Source organism: Rhinoderma darwinii, chromosome 5, assembly GCF_050947455.1.
Source record: "Rhinoderma darwinii isolate aRhiDar2 chromosome 5, aRhiDar2.hap1, whole genome shotgun sequence".
Lineage (NCBI taxonomy): Eukaryota > Metazoa > Chordata > Amphibia > Anura > Rhinodermatidae > Rhinoderma > Rhinoderma darwinii.
In genome coordinates, this window is record NC_134691.1 from 118,128,108 (window position 1) to 118,148,616 (window position 20,509).

The 20,509-nt window shown below is 40.8% G+C and overlaps 1 protein-coding gene across 1 annotated transcript in view; it reads right to left on the reverse strand.

Annotated features, from left to right (window-relative positions):
- SPIRE1 (spire type actin nucleation factor 1) overlaps nucleotides 1-20,509 on the reverse strand; it is a 183,954-nt gene that overhangs the window by 105,160 nt on the left and 58,285 nt on the right. The window contains exon 3 of the mRNA XM_075826447.1: nucleotides 1,379-1,609. Coding sequence (XP_075682562.1) covers nucleotides 1,379-1,609 — 231 coding nt within the window. The remainder of the gene's footprint in view (nucleotides 1-1,378; nucleotides 1,610-20,509) is intronic.

Genomic DNA, 20,509 nt, shown 5'->3' on the forward strand with positions numbered 1-20,509 from the left:
GCTCTGGACATTTAGTATTCAGTTTTTTAGTGTTCCCGCTCCTTGTGCGAATGAGCATAAAAAGAGTCATATCTTCATTAGAAAAGAGTCATATCTTCATTCCTCAAGTCTTTCAGAGTTAACCCCGCCTCCTTACTTTTGATTGACAGCTCCCTGCTTCCCCCCCCCAGCACACACGAAATCCCGCGCTTGCGCATCGATGTCCTGTTCTGGTGTGTGCACACAACGGGACACCTTAGCGGCACCTGGCAGGATCTAGATTTAAGGCACCAGAAGAAGCAGGGAAGGGTGTCAGACCATACATTATGGGCCATTTCGGCATTCAGGGCAGGCCAGTCTTCGGTGGTGGGGGGGCATAAGAAGAGGAACGAACGAGACTGACGGATTATTACCATAAAAGGTGCAAAAGGAGGAGTTTAGGAATTTATTATTTATAGAAGTAGTAATATCTGTACACACACCATACATGACAAAAAGAAAATTAAGATTAGCAGAGGCAGAATCTCCTGATGTATTGACAAACAGGACGGTGCCCAAAAACTAGGTAAAAAAGTTACTGAAATTTCAGCAATTTAAAGTGAATTTCCAACCTTGAATACAATTTTGTGTATTTTTTTTAATCTAAATAATCTAGATAGTTTTAAAATTCTGTGCGGATTAATTTCTTACAATATCTTTATAGACGGCAGAACTTGTTTTTCTGATACAGAGGTCCAAAGCACCTGCAGAGACAAAGATTTCAGATGGAGAGGGAGCTAAGGAGCTTACTGATTTTACTCACAGATTGTAAGCTCTTACGAGCAGGGTCCCCACTCCTCTTGTTTGAATTGTAATTTAGTTTTGCCACTATGTAATGTCTGATTTTGTCCGTACAATGTACCCCCTGAACTGTAAAGTGCTGCGGAATATGTTGGCGCTGTATAAATAAAAAATATTATTATTATTAATACTGCATACGGTCATACATTGAGAGAATATAAAGTAAGCTCAATCCCATAGCCTGAATGTTGTCCTTTAAATGAATATCTATGCAGGGACTTTTGAGCTCTGACCAATATAAAGATATATTAAGAAATTAATTCACAGAAGAAATATAGAAGAATTGCATGTTATTTATTCTCACTGATCTGATCTTGAAGGCATAACAGTAAATCCATATAGTCATCCCATTATACTTTGCATGGGTATGCTTTTTGGATATTTTATGTTTTATGATATTCCAGAAGGAGATGTTCTGTATGGGATGTTTTTGGTTTTCTTGGTTGGGGGTGGGGGGGGGGGGGGTGACCATTCCCTTGTGCACTGCCTTTTTTTTTTGTGTTCATATGAAATAAATGAGTTAACGCTCTGCCAGCCCGACAATAAACAAAGCTGTTACCTTCATGACGTTCTTGTAGGAGTGCCGAAATGCTCGTGCCTCCTTTTTATTGGCATCTTCTTCTTCTTCATCCAAAGCATCATATCCTTCATCATTGCTGCCATCAGTTCCATCCACATTAGTCATGTTATCTATGAGCTGCTCCAGCGGAGGATTAAGCTCTCTCTCCTCATTGTCTTTCAAGCCATAGTCAAGTGCTTTGTAAATTATAATTCCAAGTGATACAATAACCTGAAAGATAGAAGAAAGCTTAAACTATAAAATGCCTAAATAACACAGTCATTTACATTAACAAAATTGTTCATATAGGGAAAGAGATGGGATTTAGGCCCCATGGACACGACCGTGCCCGTAATCATGGGCACGGCCAGGGCCAGTCGTCCGCATTTACGGGCCGTGCTCACATTATAAAGTATGGGAGCACCGTCCATAAAATTAAAAAATAGGACATGTCCTATTTTTTATGGAAAGTTTCTACGGGAAGGTGTCAGTCGGCTATAGAAATGAATGGGTCAATAATTACGGACGGCAATTACGGGTGCATGGTGCCCCATGCTGGGTCTGAGGGGCTTAATGGCGGTTGATATACTAAGTCTAATTTAAAAAAACACCAAAAAACAAAACATTAATTAGACCCGTGGGCCCTGGTCCTGGTGGGACTTGTAGCTCCTGGGCTCCAATGCCTGAATTCGTAACAGGGCCTCCCACCTACCATTTCTAATACTTGCACCAGGGATTGGGTGCGACGGTTACATCTGCACCCACTAAAGCTGCACCTCTCGTTGCAAAATGTTGCTGCTTGGCTGGCTTTCAAATACTTTTTTATGCCCCTGAGTTTTAGGGAATACTTAAAAAAAGAACCGCTTTATTCAGCTCCAGTATGAGACAGACGAGAAGGTTTTTAATAAACACATCAAATAGGTGATAAGGTCAGATTTTGCACAGGAACGCTCGGGGACCAATCTATGTGCTAAGTGGGACTTGGCTGGATTTGTGTTTTAACTGGTAGGGTCTTCTCCGTATGTCATTTACAGTGATACATTCTGCAATCCCCCCAAAAAAATAAAAAAATTCTAGGTTACACAAGTTGGAGTTCATGAAGAAAAATACATTCATTATATTCACAATCAAATCTATGAATCCTTCTCATTTTGAATAAAATGTATTCTTATCTATTTGATGTAAACTTTTTAAGCAAAGTCATACAGAGCAAGCGCATAGCGAACTAATTGAGTTGACAGGAAAAAGACACTAGTTACAATCGCCATGAGTACGTTTAGTTCCAGTGTTTTATTTTCATCCTTCACGGTTTTGTACAAAACCCCCAAAAAAAACACAGTAATATGAAAATAATCAGATTAATTAAACAAGACCTGCAAATACATGAGAAAACAGTGACGGATTTTTGGGGTGCCAATCTCCCCATTTCATTATCAGTCTAATATTGCTGGTCACTAAAGCAAAAGAAGATCTTATAGGACATTAATGCCAAGAATATCTGTCAAGTATCAGAACATTTAATGATCTACTGTATGAGGTCATTACTTGGATGGTACAGTGTTATTTCTATCACACAATTCGAGGGGTTACACAACGGAGTATACAACATGAAATGAAGGTTAAAAACTAGTAAAACAATCTAGTTGATTCAGATTGGGATCTACTGCTAGTACAGCCAAAAATGTGGACAGTTAAAAATACATACTTATTATATCTAATAATTTAGCAAACCCGAGGAATTTATAAGCGTTGTACAAAACGTTGTTTACATAGTTTTCTACACTGTTGTATTCAATGAAAGGGGGCGCCAAAATAAAATGCACTTAAAGAGGCTCTGTCACCACATTAGAAGTGCCCTATCTCCTATATAAGGAGATCGGCGCTATAATGTAGGTGACAGTTATGCTTTTTATTTAGAAAAACTATCTATTTTAAACCACTTTATGAGCGATTTTTAGCTTTATGCTAATGAGTTTCTTAATGCCCAAGTGGGCGTGTTTTTACTTTAGACCAAGTGAGCGTTGTACAGAGGAGTGTATGACGCTGGCCAATCAGCGTCATGCACACGATGTGCAGCCACATACACAGACATTAACCAAGTGCCCTGATAATGAATATACACTACCTCCAGCCTGGACGTCATGTGTATTCAGAATTCTGACATTTCTGAATCTTTTCTGTGAGATTTCCAGCAAGGGAAATGAAATCTCGTTTACATCGCAATCTCGCGAGATTACTCATGGCTTGCTGGAATCTCACAGAAAAGATTCAGAAGTGTCAGGATTCTGAATACACATGACGTCCAGGCTGGAGGTAATGTATATTCATTATCAGGACACTTGATTAACGTTAATGTCTGTGTATGTGGCTGCACATCGTGTTCTATTAAGAACGCAATGCTGCTGTGTAAATGAATGGAGAGGAGTGTATGACGCTGACTGGTCACTGATTGGTCAGCGTCATACACTCCTGTGTACAACGCCTACTTGGTCGAAAGTAAAAACACACCCACTTGGGCATTAAGAAACTCATTAGCATAAAGCTAAAAATCGCTCATAAAGTGGTTTACAATAGATAGTTTTTCTAAATAAAAGGCACTGCTGTCACCTACATTATAGCGCTGATCTCCTTATGTAGGAGATAGGGCACTTATGTGGTGACAGAGCCTCTTTAAAGTCATTAAAAAAAAAACTGGGAATGTTCTACATCTTCCACAAACCTGCAGTTTATGTAATCTGTGCATTACTTATCTGTCCCACGTCCAGTGCCGAGTCCCAGAGAACATCCGCGGCTTCTGGCAATGGACATGTCCTATTACTAGGCAACTGGATGCCTCCTCCTTTGCTTTCACTGCCCATGCAATGCTGGCCACCAGCCACGCCGAGTTGCCATGTCAACCAGCAGGCATTGATGAGGTCAGGCCTGCTGGCCTATTCAAAGGAGAGGCTTCCACAGATCACTTTCCTGCATATCAAGGTGCATCCCTTTGTTTTGCTATTGATTATTTAGCCATTAACTACATTCCTGACTGATCCCGGCCTTGTTCCTGGATTCCGCTCCAGCCTTGTCCTTTGGTTCCTGTGGTCCTACTCCTGGTATAACTCGCGACTTGCTACTTACTGTCTCACCCTCAGACTTGCCACTTACTAACTACTATTAAGTTAACAAACCGTGGCTACATTTCTGACTCCGCTACTGTGCGCCCACCACTAAATTGGTGACCATTCTGGGAATCCGACTGGGAAAGTCCATACCTCCCCGTTGAGGTTAAGGATGAAGAACAGAGAAATTACTTAGACTGCACCCCAGTCTAGCCAGCCCAAACAGATTGCGGCTTAGTGGATAATTTTTCTGGTGAAAAGTGTAAGGGTAAGTTCACACATAGCGTAAATACTGCAGATTTTTCAAAATAATACAGTAGCAGCAAAGCGGATGAGATTTAAACAAATCTCATCCATACCCATGGTAAATAAGGAGTGGAAAAAAAACGCTCAGAAATTTACCTGCGGTGAGTTTTTTTCTTTAAAATCTGCAACATGTCAATTGTATTTGCATAATTTCTGCTTATTTGTTGCAGATTTTACCCATTGAATTTAATGGGGAGGTAAAATCTGCAACAAATAGATGTTTTTTTTGCGGTGGAAAAGCAGCGTTTACGCCGCAAAAAATGCAACTCAGAATTTTTTTTAAAATCTTATACTTACCCAGAAATCTGTGTTTCTTCGCCCAGGCTAGTCTCCTGGGATGAGGTTTCCTCCCAAGTGAATGTTGCAGCTGTCACATGGGATTAAACGTCATCCCAGGAGGCCGGCCTGCAGGACGGCAGAGGGACGCGTCGCCATGGCTAAATAAGTATCAAACTAACGGCCAGAATTCCCTGCAACACCCAGGGTGGATACGCCGTGTACTTTTACGCACCGCAACCACCGTGTGAACATAGCATAGCAGTGTGAATAGGAAGTCGCAATGCTCTGGCATATAAATTTCTTCTAAACTACACTTTAGGGGGTCATTCACATGGGCAAGGAACTCGTACTGAGAGTGTATACTGCTGTACAGTTTTGTTGCATGCTATATCTAAAGAAAAATCACACATACATACGGCATCCGATGGTATATGATTTTTTTTTATTCTGTAGGATTTATGTGAAATTCAAAAGAAAAATATGGAATCGGAGGTATACAGAGGCCTCATGCACCTCTATGGCAGCCCTATTACAGCTGTAAAACTTGCATATGCATGAGCTCTAAAGTTGGATTAAAGTTCTGGAATCGCATCGAAATTTGCTATACAAGTGACTATGAATGCTGCCTATTAATGACCTAGGATAAAATGGTGTAAAAATTATTTAAACTATTTACGATTTCGTTTTTTTAATGGTGCTTCATTAAAAGCAAATGAGCAGAAGTGATAGAACAACGTTAGGAACTTCCATGACAAGGAATCACTGACGGGCACCAAAGGAGCAGTGGGATTTCCAGCTCACGGTCATTGTCTGACGTGTTCAATTGGCCTTTTTTTTTTTTTTTTTTTAAAGGGGGGGGGGGGGTGAGGACAGGGGTTAAGGCCATCACAAGGGAACTTTCCAAATTTTCCAAAACATCCTTGTGCATTATTGAATACATTTGAAGCACTCAATATCTCACTAAACACAAGAGATTCATCTGTGTGTATGGAGATTTTCACAATGGCTAAATATTTAATCTGTCTGGATGGAGTCACCTACGGATCACATGTTCTGCCACAACTAGAATCTCGGCTCCTAGAAATGATCTAAAACTGCCCAATATTGATTGTGATATTATCCAGTATACAAGCACCCGGGGGCAAGAGAACCTGTGGTGGCAGGGGCGTAGCTATAGGGGGTGCAGAGGTAGCAGTTGCAAGCAGGTCCTGAAGCTTGAGGGGGCCCAAAAGCCCCTCAACCACATAAGACACCAGTATTATAAATTATACATGGAATGTGGGGGCCCCCTTAAAAATTTTGCATTGGGGCCACGGAGATTCAAATTACCCCTCTGTGTGGCAGTATTTACACTTCACTCTGATCCTGTGCTAGCAGTCCTTTAGATTACAATTCAACATATTGTTACTAATATGTGTAGATGGCAGATAAGTGATGGAAGTGATCCATCCAAACCATTATGGAACAGTAAGGTATTTATAAATAGTGCACACGGAAAATCTTAGGCCTCATTCCCGCGGCAGGGTTTCCCGGCCGGGTGCCGGCCGTTCATAAATCGGCCGGCACCCGGCTGCATTAGGAATAATAGACCCCTAATAGGGCTATTCACACGACCGATTTTTTGACGGCCGGGAAAACCGGCCGTCAAAAAATAGGACATGCTCTATCTTCGCCCGGGTACCCGGCCGCCCGGCTCCCATAGAAGTCTATGGGGCCGGGTAATACACGGCCATCACCGGGATGTGTCCCGAGTGATGGCCGGGTTTTCCGGCGCTTGCGCTCTATCTCCTCCTCCTCACAGCGCAGAGTGCATGGCATCGCTGTACACTGTGTGGCAGGGTCGGGGTGTACAGCAGGTGGAAGGGAGCGCTGTGCTGGCTCCCTTCCCCTGCTTGTTTTAAAAGCACCCTGGCCCGGCGACACCTTCGATGGCGCCGCTAGCAGCTGCAGCTGCTGTGGCTGCTACTACTGTAGCGACGCCACTATAGCAGAGCAGGGAGGTATCTCCCCGCTCTGCTATGTGCTAGCCGCACTTTAGCTCCTTGAAGGAGCGGAATCCCCGTGTTTTCGGGGATTCCGCTCCTGGACAGAACAGAGCGCTTGATGTCTCTGTCCATATCTGGGCATTGACATCAGGGGAAACTCCTGAAGCGGAATCCCCGAACACATGGGGATTCCCCTTAAGGAGTTGCCGCTGATGTCACTGTCCGGATCTGCCCGGCCCGGATGCAAACCGGCCGGGCAAAATGGCCGATTTTACCGGCCGACACTCGGGCTCGGGAACGACCCGGTCGTGTGAATCCCGCCTTAGAAAAATGTCTTTAATCATGAAAACATTTTCAATATTAGGACTTTGCCTGTTGTCTATGGAAGTTATGTAGAATGTACAAAAGCAGCAACTGTGGTTCAGGTGGCTGGATTGGATTCTTGAATATAAGTCTTTTGTTGCTGTAAAAATTAAAAAACTTTGCACGTACAATTTAATAGTTCAGAGTTGCCCTAAGGAGGACTAGTCAGGCGTCCACACAGTGTATCCCGTGGTTAGACATCATGTATCGGTTGGTCACGCTCACATCTCTGAAATGGAACGTTGATGTAATATCATCAGGTCACCAATCATTCACTGCATATTTTTGCAAACGTTATATATATATAAAAAAAATAAAAAAAAAATATATATATATAAATATATATATATATAAAAAACAAAATGAGTTTGCTTAGAGCAAGGGAACTAAACAAAGTACATTGGTGAGAAACCAACATTGAGCTCCAGGGAGGGAAGAATCATAACCTGTTAACTATGTCAGAACTTTAAATCCCCTCTAACCAAATTCTCTATATTATGCCCCACCACAAACAGAATGTATTCAGTACAAGCACATATTTCTGTAAATGGAAAATTACAGACAGTGTGCATTATGTCCTAAGACCGTTTAGCTTTATAGAATATGACTACACTTCTCTGGCATCGTTATTCGGAAATAAACACTCACTAAAGTTGCCAAATTTAGAAAGTCGACTGAAGAAAGGTGGTTACTTTGAAAGTTCAATTCACTCCACAAAGAAAGCCCTGCAAAGCCCATAAACGTATGGGTTTGTCTATGCATGCAAGGATACAACATCTCTAATCTGAAATATATAAAAAGGCAAATGCCACGGTCTAATGCAACTCAGATGCAGGTTAAAATTGGCTGCTCCCATCAGGACAACCCCTGTCCACGTGCCCTATTAGGGCATATGAACGTGGCTTCTATATTAAAGGGGCTGTGATTAGACTACTTTAACCCCTTCAGGACCAAGCTCATTTTGGCCTTCAGGACCAGCCACATTTTTTTAAATCTGACATCTGTCACTTTATGTTATAATAATTCTGGAATGCTTTTACCTATTCAAGCGATTCTGAGATTGTTTTCTCATGACACATTGTACTTTATGGTAGTGGAAAAATTTGCTCGATAAATTCATTGCTTATTTGTGAAAAACACCAACATTTTGAGAAAATGTAAAAAAAATTATGATTTTTCTAAATTTAAATGTATCTGCTTGTAAAACAGATAGTAATACCACACAAAATAGTTACCATTTTACATATTCCATATGTCTACTTTATGTTGGCATCGATTTTTGAACGTCCTTTTATTTTTCTAGGACGTTACAAGGTTTAGAACTTTAGCAGCAATTTCCTACATTTTCAAGAAAATTTCACAACGCTATATTTTCAGGGACGAGTTCAGTTCTTAAGTGGCTTTGAGGGGCCTATATATTAGAAACCCCCATAAGACACCCCATATTGAAAACTGCACCCCTCAAAGTATCCAAAACAGCATTCAGAAACTGTTTTAACCCCTTAGGCATTTCACAGGAATTTAAGGAATGTAGAGGGTAAATTTACAAATGTAATTTTTTGGCCAAAACTAAAATTTGTACTACATTTTTTTTTTGTAACACAGAAGGTTTTACCTGAGAAATGCAACTCAATATTTATTGCTATTTCACTGCATGAATGAACATTTCAAATAAATGTATTATTGAAATATTAAAAAAACTTAGGCACTATAGCCCAAATAGATCTGATAACAGGAATTGGCAGACAGATCCAATAGCTGATACAATGTGTCCAGAACCTTTGTTCTATGTTGCTGTTATAATTATTAGTGTGAATACTTGTATCAGCAGTAGCAATTTGTGTCTGGTCTGTTTGCCACTGACGTGTACTTTTCCCTACGCGTTTCTGCACCCGGATTATTTAGGGGAGCATCCTCAGAGGTGACACAAATGTTAGTTATTGTTGCCGGTCAGCACAAATGTGCTGTCCGTCTCTCCCGGCGCGTATACGACACTGGTATCTGGTCGCTAGTACACGTCAGTGGCAAACAGACCAGACAAAATGTGCTACTGGTGATACAAGTGTTCACACGATAATTATAACAGTAACATGGAACAAACGTTCTACAGGGGGATGTGTGATGCTATCTACAGGGGGAAGATGCTATCTACAGTGGGATGTGTGTGGCAGGATCTACAGGGGTTCTGTGTGGCGCCATCTACAGGGAGGGGGTGTGACGCTATCTACAGGGGGTCTGTGTGGCGCTATCTATAGGGACAGTGGTGTAAGAGGCGGGATTCTTTCATTGTTGCCTATAATTGGTGTTTATAACTGTCTATTTTACTGGTGGACTTGTAATATTATAGTATTTAAAAAAGTAATTAAAACTAATTGAACTAAGTTTTCTTATGCTCTTATTTAGTACGCTATATTAGCGTTTACTGGTGGTATTACTTTTGGTCATCAGATCGCCCACCATTGATGGAGACTCGACCTGCTCCCTAACTGCCCCGCTTAGGAGCTGCCAAGACTTAGAGGGAACATTGTATGTAAGCTGTGAGTACATAAGGATATATGTAAGCTGTGCAGAGTACATCAGGGTATATGTAAGCTGTGCGGAGTACATCAGGATATATGTAATATGTGAGGAGTACATCAGGGTATATGTAAGCTGGGCGGAGTACATCAGGATATATGTAATATGTGAGGAGTACATCAGGGTATATGTAAGCTGTGAGGAGTACATCAGGGTGTATGTAATATGTGAGGAGTACATCAGGGTATATGTAAGCTGTGCGGAGTACATCAGGGTATATGTAATATGTGAGGAGTACATCAGGATATATGTAATATGTGAGGAGTACATCAGGGTAGATGTAAGCTGTGCAGAGTACATCAGGGTATATATATAAGCTGTGAAGAGTACATCAGGATATATGTAATATGTGAGGAGTACATCAGGGTATATATAAGCTGTGCGGAGTACATCAGGGTATGTAAACTGTGCAGAGTGCATCATTGTATATAATCTGGGCAGAATACATCAGGGTATATGTAAACTGTGAGGAGTACATCAGGGTATATGTAAGCTGTGCGGAGTACATCAGGATATATGTAAGCTGTGCAGAGTACATCAGGGTATATGTAAGCTGGGTGGAGTATATAAGGGTATATGTAAGCTGGGCGGAGTACATCAGGATATATGTAAGCTGTGCAGAGTACATCAGGGTATATGTAAGCTGGGCGGAGTACATCAGGGTATATGTAAGCTGGGCGGAGTACATCAGGGTATATGTAAGCTGTGAGGAGTACATCAGGGTATATGTAAACTGGACGGAGTGCATCAGGATATATGTAAGCTGGGCGGAGTACATCAGGGTGTATGTAAGCTGTGAGGAGTACATCAGGGTATATGTAAGCTGTGCGGAGTACATCAGGGTGTATGTAAACTGGACGGAGTGCATCAGGGTATATGTAAGCTGGGCGGAGTACATCAGGGTATATGTAAGCTATGTGGAGTACATCAGGGTATATGTAAGCTGTGCAGAGTACATCAGGGTATATGTAAGATGTGCAGAGTACATCAGGGTATATGTAAGATGTGCAGAGTACATCAGGGTATATGTAAGCTGTGAGGAGTACATCAGGGTATATGTAAGCTGTGAGGAGTACATCAGGGTATATGTAAACTGGGCGGAGTGCATCAGGACATAATAGGATGATGTAATAATGGGGTAAATGAATAATAGAATTAAATTATCCATGGATAGTGACGTACCAATCCTTTATGCACAAGCCATTTTTTTGGGTGCAGGAGTCGCACTTCTAAAGGGTGTCTGTGGTATTGTACAAAATATCCGCACTCCAGCATTGCATAATCTTTGACTTCCTCACTAGCCCCATAAGTAGCCCAAGACCCCAAAATGTCAGTTTCCGCTGCGGTTACAGGGTCCACCAGTGGGGCCTAGCAAATTAGGACGTGGGGTTTTAGGTGAAGAACTGCTGCACATATAAATTAGTCTGGGCCGTCGTTTTGCATTATTGCGTTCCGAGAGTCATGGGACGAGCTGTAGTTTTTATTAGTATTTTGGGGTACATGCGCTTTTTTTGATCAGTCTTTATAAAAAAAAAATTTGGGAGGTGAGGAGACCAAAAAAACAATAAATACATTTTTAACGTCATTCTCTGTGCAGTATAAAACAACATGTTTACTTTATTCTGCGGTTCAATAAGATTAAGGAAATACCAAATTTATATAGTTTTTAAACGGTTTTGCTACTTTTACACAATAAAAACTTTTTTCTAAATAAAATAACGTTTTAGTGTCACCATATCCTGAGAGCCATAACTGTTTTATTTTTTTGTCGATGGAGCGAAGTGATGGCTTATTTTTTGCATGACAAACTGTTGTCTTTATTGGTATCATTTTGGGGTGCTCACGACTTTGATCACATTTTATTCCATTTTTTTTTTTTTTTTTTTTTTTAAACAAGCGTGAGCAAAAAAGGAAATTCTACCATTGTTTTTTATTTATTTTTTTTACGGTGTTCACCGTGCGGGATAAAGATGATATTTTTATAATTCAAGCCCATATGAACGTGGCGATACCTATTATGTTTATTTTTTTCTCTAATTATAAAGGACTTTATCAGGTTAACAGGGCGATTCTTGTTTTTAGAACATAAAACATTTATTTATTTTTCGAAAACATGTTTTTTTACACTTACTAGGGGACTTGAAGATCTGATCTTCTGATCCCCTGAACAATCACGGCACTACTTCTGTAGTGCAGTGTATAGCAACTGTCATTTTACAACAGTCAGTCTAGTAGGTCCTGCCTTTGGCTTCCGTACCTGGCCAACCAGGAAGCAGTTGCTAGGCTTCCTGGTTGCCATAGCAACCATCGACACTCCGCGATTTTCCGCAGGGGGCAAACGGGGTACAGAGGGAGCCCCCTCCCTCTGTTTCTATCACTTAAATGCCGCGGTCGCTATTGACCGCGTCATTTTAGGGGTTAAAACATCGGCGATCAGTGAGAACTGCTCGTCGTCATTGCAGTGGGATGTTGGCTGTATATTACAGCCGACAACCGCTGAAGCTGAAGCGAGCACAGCTCCTGTGCCCGCTTCATCTTCAGGGCGTTACTGTACGCCCATTTGCAGGAACGCACCACTAAAAAGGACGTACGGTAACACCCATTTGCGTGACGGGGTTAAACCAGAGATGCAAAAAAAAAAGTAAGGCATGAGCTCTAAAAGCAAAAAAATTGCCTTCCTGATCTGAAGTGGGGATAAGACTGGATCAACATTTAAGAAATAATCGTCTTACTGCTAGAAGCCCATGATCATGGTGGGTAAGACTCAATGTTTATGCTCATTGTCAGCAGGAGAAGCAAAGCCTTTGTGCCATCAACAGAATCTCCGCTATTAGAAGACAACCCAATGTTACCCTGGTCCTAAAGGGGCATTTTAACAAGGGTTTTCCCACAAGTAGGAAATATTACTTTTGCTGCTCTAATTCCCATTTCGGATAGATCTCTTGTTGAGATCGGAATCAATACTAAGAAACGTTGTAAGCTCTGTTCACATATGCATCACAGATTTCACCGATATTGGCGGACAATGGCGGCATGCTGTGCTATTTTGTCTGGCAAAATGACTGACACCATGACGGAAACCCAATAGAACCTATTAGTCCATGGGTTCTGTCAGGCGCCGTTGGTTTCTGCCATGCGATGGATCCGGCGGCTCCGGTTTTTAATTTTCTGCTCCTTTGAGAGAGCAGAACTGAAAACACAGATATGAGGAGAGCCTTAGCTGAAGAATAAAGCCCAGTGTTGCAACTTTTGTGGTGTATTCGCAGCGATTACGCCGCAAAAATAGCAACTACGAAAAATAAAAATAAATTAATACTTACCCAGAACGCCCTCCTCCTTCCTGCAGTCCGGCCCCCTGGGTTGAAGTTGCATCCCATGTGACTGCTGCAGCCAATCACAGCCTGCTGCGTCATCCAGGGAGGTCGGACCAGACTGTGGAGGGACGCGTTGCCATAACGACCTATGTAAGTATGAGCATTTTTTATGTGTTACAATGTGGTGCGGTTTTCGGACGGAACGTACTGCGTAGCACATCCATCCCGTGGGAACCGGGCCTTAGGGGGTCTGACTATGAAACAATATAATTAGTGAAACCGCATTAACTGATATGTGAGAACGGAGGCTTAAATTAATGTTTAATCTCATTTTAAGATGTCCTCAGAAGTAAGCCAAGGAAGACAGTCATGGAGGAGATATATATATAGTTTGGTGGAGTCACCTTTTATTGTGAATGACTACACTATTAAACTTATTAAAGGGAGATTATTCCGAATTTAAAGTGGGAGCATTCTTTGTTTGGATTTTATTGATGCACAGAAATTAATGGAGTTGTAAAGAATCTAGAAGGTAAAACACACCATAGCAAGAAAACAAGACAGACTGTGGCAATATGAAAGACGTAAAGGTCAGAAATGTTGTCCGACTTCTAGCTCAGTTGTATGTATCCGACATATGCTGCCTAAAGGCTTTATAGATTAACATATGGTTAAAACTACTGTGGACAGATGGTATTTCATTAAAAAAAATGTTGTAATTCAAGTCAGACACTGGACAATTCTTTCCAGCTCAAAAACATGCACTATATGGACAAAGGTATTTGGACACCTACTCATTACACCTACAGGAGCTTTTATGACACCTCATTCTCAATCCATAGACATTGATATGGAGTTGGTCCCCACTTTGCAGCTAAAACAGCTTCTACTCTTCCTGGAAGGCTTTCTACAAGATTTTAGAGTGTCTCTGTGGGAATTACGTCCCATTCATCCAGAAGAGCATTTGTGAGGTCAGACGCGGATATTTGATGAGGGCCTGGCTCGCATTTTCCGTTCTTGGTCATCGCAAGGGTGTTCGATGGGATATAGATCAGGGCGCTGTGTTGGCCAGCCAAGTTCTTTTACACCAAACCCACCCAACAATGCCTTTATCGCCCGTGCTTTGTGAACTGGCATACAGTTATGCTGGAACAGAAAAATTCCCCAAAATGTATTAGTGTGCTGAAGCTCCACGATTTCTCTTTACTGTAACTAAGGGACCTAGGCCCACCACTAAAAAACAACCCCGTAACAACATTATCCCTCCCCCACCAAACTTCACAGTTAACACTATGCTCCTGGCATTTGCCAAACCCAGACTCGTCCATCAGACTGCCACATAGAGAAGTGTGAATTGTCACTATACAGAACACGTTTCCACTGCTCCAGGGTTCAGTGGCGGCGTGCTTTACACCACTCCATCCGACGCTTGGAATTGTGCTTTGTGATGTAAGACTTGTATGCAGCTGCTCGGTTATGGAAACCCATGTCATGAAGCCAATGGCGCACAGTTTTTGTGCAGATGTTAATGCCAGAGGAGGTTTAGAACTCTGCAGTTATTGAGTCAGTAGAGCGTTGGTGACTTTTATGCACTATGCGCCTCAGCACTCGGCGATTCACTCAAACTTTACGTGGTCTGCCACTTCCTGGCTAAGATGCTGTGGTTCCGAAAACGCTTCCACTTTGTAATATTTCCACTTACAGTTGATCATGGAATTTCTAGGAGGGAAGACATTTCACTAACTGATTTATTGCAATGGTGGAATCCTATTACAGTACGCTCGACTTCAGTGAGCAAATGTTTGGAAAGACAGACTGCATGGCTAGGTGTGTGATTTTATACACCCGTGGCAATAAGACAATGAAACAACTGAACTCAATGATTAAGAGGTGTGTCCCAATACTTTTGTCCATATAGTGTACTACATATCCCTATCAGATAACCAAAAGATTCTAATTCAAACATTTAGTTACTTACACAACAGAATGAATGGAAATAATACAGAAAATAATTGCATAGGCACTGGCTAAATACCATAGCCAGTTGTTAAAAATGTTATTCCGCCCATGTGTAGTTAGATCTGTTTATGAAAAAGCTGGTCAGAAACTAATATGGCTGCACCATTGTCCTGAACAGGCAATCTGCTTAGTTATGAAGCAGTATGGGAGCAGAGTTTGTACCCCTACTTGCCTTTAGTAGTAATAGTGACAAAATTAATTACAATATATAAAAATAATTAAGAAACTGCTAAATACAACTGGACAGAAGGAGAAAACTTAAGTGTTTTCCAGTCTTACGTAAATAAAGATTAATCACTGTATAATAATAATGAAATATCTAATTAACTTTGTTCCAATTCATCAACATTATCAAGATTTCTACCAGTCAGCGAGCGCAAATGTCGTTGTTTACATGGAGAGTCTGAAAACCACACAGATCAACTAAATAAACACTTCTAACAGCTGAGAGTTTGCTTCAACTGGACAAAGCCTAGACAATACTCTGTGACCTAAACAGTCTGTACTAAAAGCTTATACAGGTTAAGCTGGATTCACACCTGCATTCGGCATTCCGTTATTCTGCTCCATCAGAGGAGCAGATCAACCGAAATACCAGAAGAATCGTTTCCACTGCGCGACAGACACCACCGGAGGTCGATGCAACCCATTTACTTTAATGCTTTCCGTCAGGGTGTCCGTGGTTTTATTGTAAACATTAGCGCAGAATGCGGCGCTATTGTTTCCGGTATTGTTGGCCATATCTGCGATAGAGGCCCCTAATGGAGCCTCCAACACAGATGTGAACGAGGCCTTACATACACGGTTTTTAGTGTCTGGATCGGAACTATGAATGTTTCCATTCACGGACAACAAGCAAGATGTTAAAAACGAACACAACAAAGTATAAAATAACGTTGCATAAATGGTCATTTAACAATGATTAAAGCCCCCCTCTAGTTCACAGTAAAAATGTAACTATACACGCAGAATGTATAGCCAAAATACCTTGTGGCCTCGTTTTTTTTTAATGTTTCTGCCACGCTGTTCCCTTTTCACGTATGTAAAATGGCTTCTCACTACCCTGTACACAGTGTGCTTTGGTAGTCTGAGATACACCCCCTTCAACTCTTAAGACGTGATCGAGGGACATACCGAATATAATCAGACAGCTCAGGGTCCATTGAAGAAATTAAAAAAAAAAATTGTTCTGTTCACATGGCCAAAATTAGCTAAGGATTATGAACAATTTTGTTTTTTTACTAGTTAGAAGTTTTAGATTATTATTTTCTAGTGAGTTCAAGTAGCCGAGACTTGTGACTAAATACTGTACCATGGTGTATCATTTTTGGTAGGTTGCATAACAGTGCACACCCTACTGCTGAAATGTAGTAGAACATGCAATAGAAGAGCAGGTTTTTATATATAGAATCTATGACATTTGAAGAACAGTAAGCCCCCGAGGAGTAAAAAGCTATAATGAGACAGCAAGAGAAAAAAAAAAGACAGGACAGGCAGCATTGCGGTCTTTTCAGCTAATGGTGAATAAACAGCAAATTTGGTCCGAAGATAAATCAGTATAAGCCATGTCTTCTTCAAGCCAACTATGAGAAAACGTAGATAGGCGTGTCTGGATGACAGCTGCTATGTACTGTTCAAGTAATCCTTCCTCAGACTGGAAAAACCATTAAGACTCACCGTCCGCAACAGATCAAACACAGTGAGAACTAGAAAAACCATTAATCCTTGTCAAAATTTACTTTCTCAAAATGGAATCAAGTACTCTGATACTTAACACAATACAGTATGTGATTTACTTTATACTTTAGGCTTATAATGTGTCACATAAAAGAATTAACTAAAACACTTAATACACTTATCAAAGAAAAAAAATAAAATACAGTAAAATGACAATCTGGTAGACTTGAGACCATCAAGGTGCCGGATTAGTAAAATTGGCAACGAGTGAGAATGTAGCAACCTACACACTAACTGCAAGGCTTCAGTGAACATTCACGGACCCATCTGACCGTGTCCTCCCGCGGCGTTATAGTGGACAATCAAGCAATATTCAGGCAGCCCTGCGCTGGAAAAAGCCAACAGGTAGTGGCATACAAGCCTAGACAAGATAAATGTGACATACTGACATAACATAACACCAACAGACTTCGGCTAAGAAGGTAACTTCAAAGAGTACCAAACATTTATCAACAAACCATGGTTCACATTGGAAATCAGGTATCTGCGTAGTCAAAAACAGAAGCAGGTCAGACTTGGAATTGTTTTTCGACACTTTTCTAAGGAGATAAGTGTTGGAGAATGTTGATAATTGTGTTGCAACCACGGTGCGGGTGCATCATAAATATGGAACTGTTCAAATGCTAGATTTCTTTCATAAATGACTAGAGACTGGTTGCTTCTAGGCACCAGTAAAATGAAAAGTAGGCAGCAATATTCCATTTTGTATACATATGTACATGCATATTGTAGGCAGTAACAGGCTCAGGGCTCATTCTTACTGTATGCAAACAGTCTTTTCTCAGCATAGGATTCCCACACTACATAGGTGTGTCACTGCATACGACACGGTGATGAATCAGGTGACTAAGCGAAGAGGTTAAACAGTAAACACTGCGATTGTGATATGCCAAGAATAACGAAGATCCCGACTGATGTTACACATTAAGCCTTTAGCCGTCTAGCCCAGGGCCGATTCTAGCTTTTCTACTGCTTGGGGCAAAAATTAAAATGGCGTCCTCTGCAACCGCAAAAAAAATCATAAGAAATCCAAGTAGACAACTTCTATTTGCTCATTCACACATGTAATTTGAAACCAAAAAAAATTTAAATTATGTAAAAAAGAAAAAAAGTCACACGAGCGCTTCTGCCGCTTCATTTTAGCGATCGGTGGGAGTCTCAGTGCTCGGACCCCCAGCAAGCAAAACTTCTGACACAGAAGTTTGTTGAACGTTTAGTTACCCTTTAACGATTCTCAAGAGGGTATAAAAAAACAAGAATATAAAAAACCAGAATCAACATTAAGAATTTCCAGTTTCTTTTATTTGAGTGAATTTTTCACAATATCGGACTTCTCGGGACTGAACACTGGTAACTGCTGGGACACAAGTTACAGCTGAGCAGTTACCTGACCTTGACAATACTGAGGAACAGAACATTCCACTATAAACCAGGTGAAATTTACCTGGAATTACTTCTATAATCACTTCAAACAAATGAATGCACTCTCCTAGCATGAAGGTCATGGTAAACAGTAGGGCTGGGTGATTTTGGCAAAAAAAAAGTGTTATTTTTTTTGTGCAGAAATCTGCAGCATGTGCAGGGGCCTAAAATGTCATGCCTCCCCACATAAATGCACGCACACATATGAACTACATACAGACGTGAAAAAACGTACTACATAGTATATACATTCATTATTATGTACACACTTTAACAAATACACAAATTACCAAAAGGGATGCCCAGATGTACCAACACATACACATTCTCACTACTACATATGCCCACATACGTTTTCTAATTTACTACAGACACTAAAACACAGAGGAACACACAGTCACTGTCTACCAACACATACACATGAGAACTCACTACTTCGATGTGAACACTCAAATATCCTATCTATGGACATACGGTGCATTTGCATAATTTTGCACACATTTAAATTGACATAAAGAGAGCAATGGAGAAATAGAGATGGAGGTTTGCGTGTTTTTTTTTTTTTGTTTATTTTCTTATAAAAATGTCCATCAGTGTGTTTGGTGCAACTTTGTAAATACATTTTATAAAAAAAATTTACTTTTTGAGATACAGCTGCTTTGTATTCTGTATACAGAGCAGCTGTATTCGTCAGATCGGCGGCAGTGATAGGTTCAGTGACAGCGGGTAGAGTTATGAACTTAGATCTGATCAGTAACTGGTGGATCCTGCGTGTCAGAGACAAACAGGACCCGCTGTCACTGAAACCGTCTGTGCGACGGACATGATGGATTCAGGTTTCAGCGCTAGATGCAGACGCTCTGTATACAGTATAGAAAAGCTGATGCACTGCTCGGGAACTCCAGCGATAGGAAACCCCTATGGTCACTGACCAAATGTCAGGAACAGTGATAGAGCCCCGAGCAAAGCGCTAGCTAATGCTCTGCTCGGGGACTCAAGCTATAGGCAACAAGACAGCCCTTGCGGTCATGCGCTTAATAACACTCCGACACGAACAGCACATTAAGCAAGCCCTCAGTCACGCGGGGCCGGGTCAGAGCGTCATCAATATTAGAAAAATTACAGGACTTCCAGGAACAATTCACCGGGTTCGAACTCCACCGTTTAGTACCGAATTTAAAATTAAAGTACATTAGTGACTTCTTTTTACATAAAAATATTAATGCAATTTTTGGTCCCCAGATAACCCCTTTAAGTAGAAAATAAAAATGATGCAAATGCTCCTAGCAGGCGTAGACTTTCTTTTTTGCCTCTCAATCACTGCAAAATGTGCGAAATGTACACCTTATAATAAATTTGACGCAAATCACGCCAACTATCTCCTTTACGAAGACTAGCATAAGATAGGTCAACGGTCAGTAGTATACTTTCTCATTATTAACAAATACGTCTTCCTAAGCTACTCGGGGTGCATTACTACCAATACTTGTGACCGACATCATTTTCACAATTTTACTTGAAATGTTTGCATCGAGAAAGAATTAAACACATAAAATACTTGTAAATCCTGTCTATTTTTTCCCAGCAGAGATATGTATCAATAAATAGATTTTAAATATTATGTTTTTCCCATTGTTCAGAAAATCCAGAGATAAAAATGTGGCCGATATTGTGGATCTTCAAATCACCTTATTTATCCTACACAGTCAACGATATGTAGTGGATATGGATATTTAACTAACTGGCACTGGTCTATCAGTTCTGCATGTAGACAATAGGATTTCTCAACAGCACGTATGAACAAAAGGCATTTACAGCAGTTTATTAGAATGCAATAAAATAAAAAAAACACCTCGGCAAACAAGAAAAGGCTTATTGCAAAAATGGAAATACCAGAGCCCTGCAGCCAAAGAGGAACAGCTGATCTCCGAAGAGAACATTCCTTTCATAACATTACAAACCCCACAAATGATCACATTTGTGCAACAGTCCATTTATGCCACTTGTGAATAATCAGACATGGCAGTA